Below are 6,342 nucleotides of genomic sequence, written 5' to 3'. Positions count from 1 at the left end.
CACTCCCTTTCATGCAACTTGAAATCATATTTTCAACAACCCAGTCAGTCACAACAGTTTTTCTGCTATAATTTGTTTGCATTTTACAGATTTAATAGAGCTTCCTATTAGAGGTCTTTAAAGTTTCAAAAATCCGAGCCCAGATTTATAAAGCCCCTGAATTAACTTTCCCAGACGGGGATCAAACCCGTCTTTTATTAAAAAGCTGTGCTTCAGACTCCTGCAGAACTGATGTTGAACCCCAGCTGTTGTCATATCTATCGTGCTGGGCAAGTTAGTTATAAAAGACGGACTAAGATGGACAATAATTCTCACATACAGTTATTTGGAGACACTTAACAAACCTGTACAATGAGTTTAAGCCATGATAACATACTGCTGTGATGTGTTGAGTACATTTGTAATGACAACATAATAAATGCAAGTGTTTTTTTTCGTAATGTCAATTTTAAATCAATGTTAGTGTGCTTTTCTGGTTTCTTCTTATGGTTGTGGTCTGTACAGAATGCAGCTCCACCCCTGAGCTGAAGACTCAGTAAAGAACAGGAAATGAGGAGACATGCCATTTCGATTAAGATCTTTATTTTATTTTTTAAGGTGTACATTTGACATCAGATTTAACGGGTTGAAATAAGATAATAACATGTTTGTAAAGATAAAACCAATCATTTTGGAATGATTACTTATCAAGGAATGTATTAATGATTGCAATATGAATTCAAATAAATACAAATATATGTGATCTTCATTTTTAGTTTAAATAAAGGAATGTCCAGAAGTTTCATTAACTTGAAGTGTCCTCAGCCTCCTCTCAGGCGCAGGTTCAGGAAGATGGTGCTATTCGCTGTGACGTTGTAGTCGGAGAGTTTCCCCTCATTCATCTCTCTGCTCTCGTGGATGAGCCTCTGCTGGCTCACCGGGACCCGCTCTCTGGCCTCCACCTTGCTCTTAAAGTGGCTCACCGTCTCATCCGGTTTGATATCATACGTGGTGCTTACCCCCTTCTCGTTTTTAAGGAAAACCTGGATGGGGACGGCTTTCTGGGCCAACAGTAGGGACACCATGGCCCCGGAGTGCAGACCATAGGACTTGAGGGTCGCAGAGTCGTTGTTGAGAGGTGTGCTGGAGCCGTTCTTAAAGAGCAGCCTCTGCGTCTCACATGGAAACCCAAGGTCCTGCTGGATGAGTATTTTCAGAGAACCCACTGTGTCCTGCGGGTGCACATTCATGGTGTGGGAGGACCCATCCAGCATACCGATGATTAGTTCCATGATGAAAATGGCCTGGAAGATAGGTGAATACATTCAGAGGTGGAAGTACTAAGATTGTAGAAGTAGAAGTACCAGAGTATAGGACTACTCTGTTATATGTAAAAGCCATGCAACTAGAATGTTTCTCAAATTAGAGTCCAAAAGTATTCGCACACAAATATACTTAAAGTACCAAAAGTAAAAGTACTCATTATGCAGATTGGCCCATTTCAGAATAATATACATTACATGTTTTGTTTATATTTATTGATACATTAAAGTGTTATCAACGCTAATAAAGGTGCAACCTATTTAATATATTCGTATAATGAAGGGTAACTTACTCCAGGAGTAACTACAGTGTTCTTATACTTCACACCATTAATGCAAGTCTGCAAGGTAACTAAACTTAATGAATAAATGCAGTGGAGTTAAAGTACACTATATACCTTTGAACTTTAGTGGAGTAGAAGTACAAAATAGCAAACTCCCTTATAAAGAATAAGTACAATGACTGAGTAAATAGTAATTTTACATCACTGAATACATTAATAAATAAGTCTACATGAAAAAACGAGAAGAATAAAGTATCACGATACATTTCATGACAGTGCTGATAAAGAACGCTTCTTACCTTGAGATCAGTTTAGAAAATAATTGCCAGAAACTTCGGTGTTCTTCAGACGGTGTCAGGAATTGATGTGTTGTCGCAGCTGTCGGTGGTTTCCTCTCTCCACTGTTTATATACAGTGTGCCCAGCTGATCGGCTCCACCCCCTCACTTAAGATTCGTTTTCCCTTTCCTTCGTTCAACATTTTCGGTTTCTATTCTCCAAAAAGGACGGTGCAGTGTTTTGGTCATTGTATAGTGCATGAGGCTATATTACCAACTCCTAATAAACTCCAAGTTACTTTTTTTTATTATTGATATTCTAAAGAATTAAACCATAACAATAACTACGAATAGACTGTGCAGTTAACCCAAAAGGGAATAAGATAACTGTAGGAGTTTGCCTAAAATGAGCAGCATGAATTTAAAGTAGATTATTAGGTGTGATTATTGCATCAGAGATGAGTTTTGCTGGTATTTCTGAAAACTGTTGATAACATTCTCTTTCTGTATGGTGTATTTGTTTTAACAACTATACATATTTAATAGACTCCTCTCTTTTATGACACATTCAGGGTTTCCTTCTCCCTTAAGTTTTGACATTGTTGTGAAACAGTATCTCTTTGGTTGATTTAACTGCATACTTTACTCATGTAGGGCGACTGTTTAGATTAGAGGGAAAGCTCGGTTCATTAGCTTTACCTGGCCCTCCTCCTGGGAGATTTAGTTTGTATCTTAAATAATAATCCAGACCCAAAAATAGTTTTACACCACTTAAAATGAACGCCTCATGACCCCCACCTGGGGATGAGAGCCTTAAGGCACTTTAATGATTCACAGATATGAGCACGTACTGACAGTACTATAAGGAGTGTCTAGTTATTGAAACTAAAGGGAAATAATTTCATCAGATAAGTTGCGCATAACACGTCAGAGTCTATTTGAGCCGCACAATAAACTTAAAACAAAGAAAACAAAAAGATAGAAAACATTATTTTTTAATTACCAAAGTTAAACACTAGAATAAAAACAGGACATATGAAAATCACAAGCTCTGTTCTACGTTTGTTATGAATGTCCTCATAACACAGGTTGCCAAAACACTGCTGACTCATTTTTGCTAACATGAACGAAACTAAGATTAGATGTAACTGTACTGCAGGTGTAAATGAAACTGAACAATAACAATAACAACATCTAAATGCAGGACCTTAAGGTTTTATTTACACAATCTCCAACATTTTATGTTTGTAAAAGATATCATAACTCTGAGTGTTTCAGTATGGCTGCCCTTTCCTCCCTCGTTGGTAGAGGAATATTTCCTGTGTTGAAAAAAATGTATATCAGTTAAGGAAATTCACAGCTACAAACAACAGGAAGAGAAAGGTATGTCATCCTTAAGTTTAAATTAATGTACAGAACATATAGAGAATAACTAAATGGATTAATAACAAAACAATGAGTGTATGTTGCCTACAGTATTAACAGTATGAACAGTGTGAAATGAATACACAGATATACACAGGATACAAATAAGAGACAGATTCCAACATATAAACTGTAGATAAGTACAGGTAAAGACAGCAGTATAGATGTGAATACACAGGGAGATTTATAGTGAGGAGGACTGGAGCAGAAAAATGTGTAACAAACTATGTTTAAGGGAGTGATGAATGATGAATACTTAGACAAAACTCTGATTAGTTATTCAGCCATAGAGAAACCAGTAGTAAACATGTATGGGAATAGCATACAGTGTAGTGGGCCAGAGATACATCAGCAACCAATGAGCCTTGTTCAATTTCATTCCCAAATAGTCTTAGTTATTTAAAATCAATGATAAAATCCACACTGATGTTTAAAAACACATGTATTCAGGTTTGTTCTCACCTGGTGGTGCCACAAAATATTCTTCAACTGTGTGTTTGGAGAGCTGAAGCAGTTCTTCAGCACAGTCCCCTTCTGTCACTGCATCGACCCTAAGGTTTAATGACCTGAATGTGCATGGATGAAACATAACAATATTTATGCAATAGGCTCAGTTCAAAACTGTGCTACAGTTGTGGCTAATTTGATAAAGCTTGGATGAGGAGGCCCACATGCAAATCCAGTTTTTATAACTGGTTGAACCATACCGGTCTTCCAGAACTGAATCCATTGGTTCCACCCCTGAAGTGTCAACAACATGAAGCTGATCTGCAAATCTGATGGCTTTCTCCAAACAGGCCAGTCCCTGTTTGGTGCGGAAATCTACCAACGCCAGTCGCTCCAGTTGGTCCACCAGGTCAGCAGGGATATGCACAGGCTGTAAATGTGTAAGAAAAATATGACACATTCTTTCCATAATCTTTTAAGAATGTTTTTAACCATTGAATAATGTCACTACCTCTATTAATCATTACTAATCAGCAAAGACTGCCATGACTCATGCCCAATAACTCGACCTTTGTTCATCTCTTCATGTTGACGAAATTGTGAGATTTTGTCCCTCAAAATTAAACCTGTAACTTAATATTATTTTCATATTCATATACTGACTATATTTTTTAATTAATTCCTTGCTCTGTAAAATGTCAGATAATAGAAAAACTGTCCATCCTGTGTTTTTTTTTATGTCTAAATGGGTGTCTTTCAATGTCTTGTTTTGTAAGTCCCAAACCAAAAGATGGGCAGTTTAATATAGAGATATGTTATATTGTAATATTCAATATCAAACCGAGAATAGCAGGACATCTACATAAATCAGAGGCTTAAAAAACAGCATTTTTTACACTCAACACACAAACCCCCATCCCTCCAAAAAAGGTAATGTATGTCTTTTAAATTATACAATTGTGGGGATATCAACAGAGATATCAACACTGCTTAAGCCTCATGTTAACAACAGATACACACATTGTTGTTTGCAATAAGGACTGTGGATTTAGTCCCTAATGAAATATATTTGAGAATAACAGGGGGCAGGATTACAGCACACAAACCTAACCCTCCCAATCTACATATGTTCACCAGACAATTGTTTAAAACAAAGCTTTTAATTAAATACCTAATGTCTAACATGAATTTCAAGGCATTAGTTCACACAGCATGTCTTTATGCTAGTAATGTATCTTGTTCAACTAGACATGAGAAGACTACCGGGGGAAGTTGGTCCTCTGGTACTGGTTCCCATGTTGCAGCCTCTGGTACCTATTAGAAAAGACACCCAAATGAATGCTGCAAATTGCTTGTTTTGCACTCGCTACTGAATGCAAAAACTTCAAGTCAAATCCAAATAATTGACATTTTACTTTACCTCGGAGTTGTGTGGTCGAGAGCTCAACAGTCGCGTTACATTAGTGTTGTGGCTCTGCAGGAAATGTTTCCTTCTTCTGTGTAAGAGCTCCACGTTTGTTATTGAGTATCCATCGTTAGCTAACAGGTTACATGATTTAAGTGACACGCGTACGCCACGACAGGAGCGTTTCACTACGATACAGAACATGTTCGGGATAATAAGGTAGACAGCTATGCCCAAGAAGTATGAGAAAAGTGTCACATTTTTTGAGTAATTAACAACTAAACAGGAAGGTCAGTACTGAGGTCTAAGCTAGCACATGTAGCTAACGACCTGCTGTGGCTAACGGTAGCTCACGGGATGTGGTGGGACGAGAAGTAGCGAGAGGTTACTTCCACTTCCTTCCTTCTTCGATTGTATCACAAACAGACACCAGACTGCAAAAAAGGGTCATAAAAGTTAAGGAATATTGTTATATTCGACATTTAACCCTTTAAAGTGACTCTCGTGTAGAGTAACTTCTTTAATATACACATAGATTTGTGAAACCAACGCTTCCTGTGTGAGTTGTCGTTGTCTCAATGCGTACTAATGTAAAAATGTAATTTTATGAATTAACGTTATAGTTTATTAAATGTTAAATAAGAATGAGATGAAAATCTAACATTGACAGACAACACCCACCTACATTACGTAGATTTTATCAAGGAACTCGCATGAAATCCTCTCAGAGCGCCCGGATAGCTCAGTCGGTAGAGCATCAGACTTTTAATCTGAGGGTCCAGGGTTCAAGTCCCTGTTCGGGCGGTTGTATTTTTGGTTGTGATCCACAGTCTTATACTTAGAATAATTTCCAGATCCTTTATTATTTAAGCAGCAGGATTCCCTCAGCAACTATTATAATGACTGATAATAAATAATGCGTCTATTGTTGCAACCCCACCTCTCCGGTGCATGATGTTTGATATTTTCCACTAAGTGCTTTTTAAATTTCATGAATTTAAGAATGTAAATATAACAGAAATAACATTGTGTACATATTAAAATGTAAGTATATTATTAATCAATGTCAACAGCCATGTGTAAATATGTCTGATTGTCAACAGTAATTTAAAGAAGTTGTTATACAACTCTTATATGAATGGGCATGTTGTAATGAGTTACTACCAGTTTGAATAAAGTAATTAAAATAAAACACATTACAAG

At 37.0% G+C, this 6,342-nt stretch overlaps 2 protein-coding genes and 1 non-coding gene across 3 annotated transcripts; 1 reads left to right on the top strand and 2 right to left on the bottom strand.

The window, feature by feature from the left end:
* Positions 1–565: 565 nt before the first annotated feature.
* On the bottom strand, positions 566–2,012 carry LOC134873334 (polyubiquitin-B-like). Its single transcript, XM_063896842.1, has 2 exons — positions 1,885–2,012; positions 566–1,283 (listed from the first exon to the last, which is right to left on the bottom strand). The coding sequence occupies exon 2, from the start codon at positions 1,269–1,271 to the stop codon at positions 801–803; it is 471 nt and encodes a 156-aa protein (XP_063752912.1). The 5' UTR covers positions 1,272–1,283; positions 1,885–2,012; the 3' UTR covers positions 566–800.
* Positions 2,013–2,841: 829 nt separating this feature from the next.
* On the bottom strand, positions 2,842–5,836 carry gatc (glutamyl-tRNA amidotransferase subunit C). Its single transcript, XM_063896841.1, has 6 exons — positions 5,821–5,836; positions 5,155–5,573; positions 4,998–5,048; positions 3,995–4,164; positions 3,750–3,853; positions 2,842–3,181 (listed from the first exon to the last, which is right to left on the bottom strand). The coding sequence occupies exons 2-6, from the start codon at positions 5,341–5,343 to the stop codon at positions 3,120–3,122; spliced, it is 576 nt and encodes a 191-aa protein (XP_063752911.1). The 5' UTR covers positions 5,344–5,573; positions 5,821–5,836; the 3' UTR covers positions 2,842–3,119.
* Positions 5,837–5,870: 34 nt separating this feature from the next.
* trnak-uuu (transfer RNA lysine (anticodon UUU)) lies at positions 5,871–5,943 on the top strand. Its single transcript has one exon. It is a non-coding gene; the product is annotated as a tRNA-Lys (tRNA).
* Positions 5,944–6,342: the final 399 nt, after the last annotated feature.

This window comes from Eleginops maclovinus, chromosome 12 (genome assembly GCF_036324505.1).
Source record: "Eleginops maclovinus isolate JMC-PN-2008 ecotype Puerto Natales chromosome 12, JC_Emac_rtc_rv5, whole genome shotgun sequence".
Taxonomy (NCBI): domain Eukaryota; kingdom Metazoa; phylum Chordata; class Actinopteri; order Perciformes; family Eleginopidae; genus Eleginops; species Eleginops maclovinus.
The sequence above is the reverse complement of the archived record's forward strand: the minus strand, read 5'-3'. Positions and strand labels throughout refer to the sequence as shown.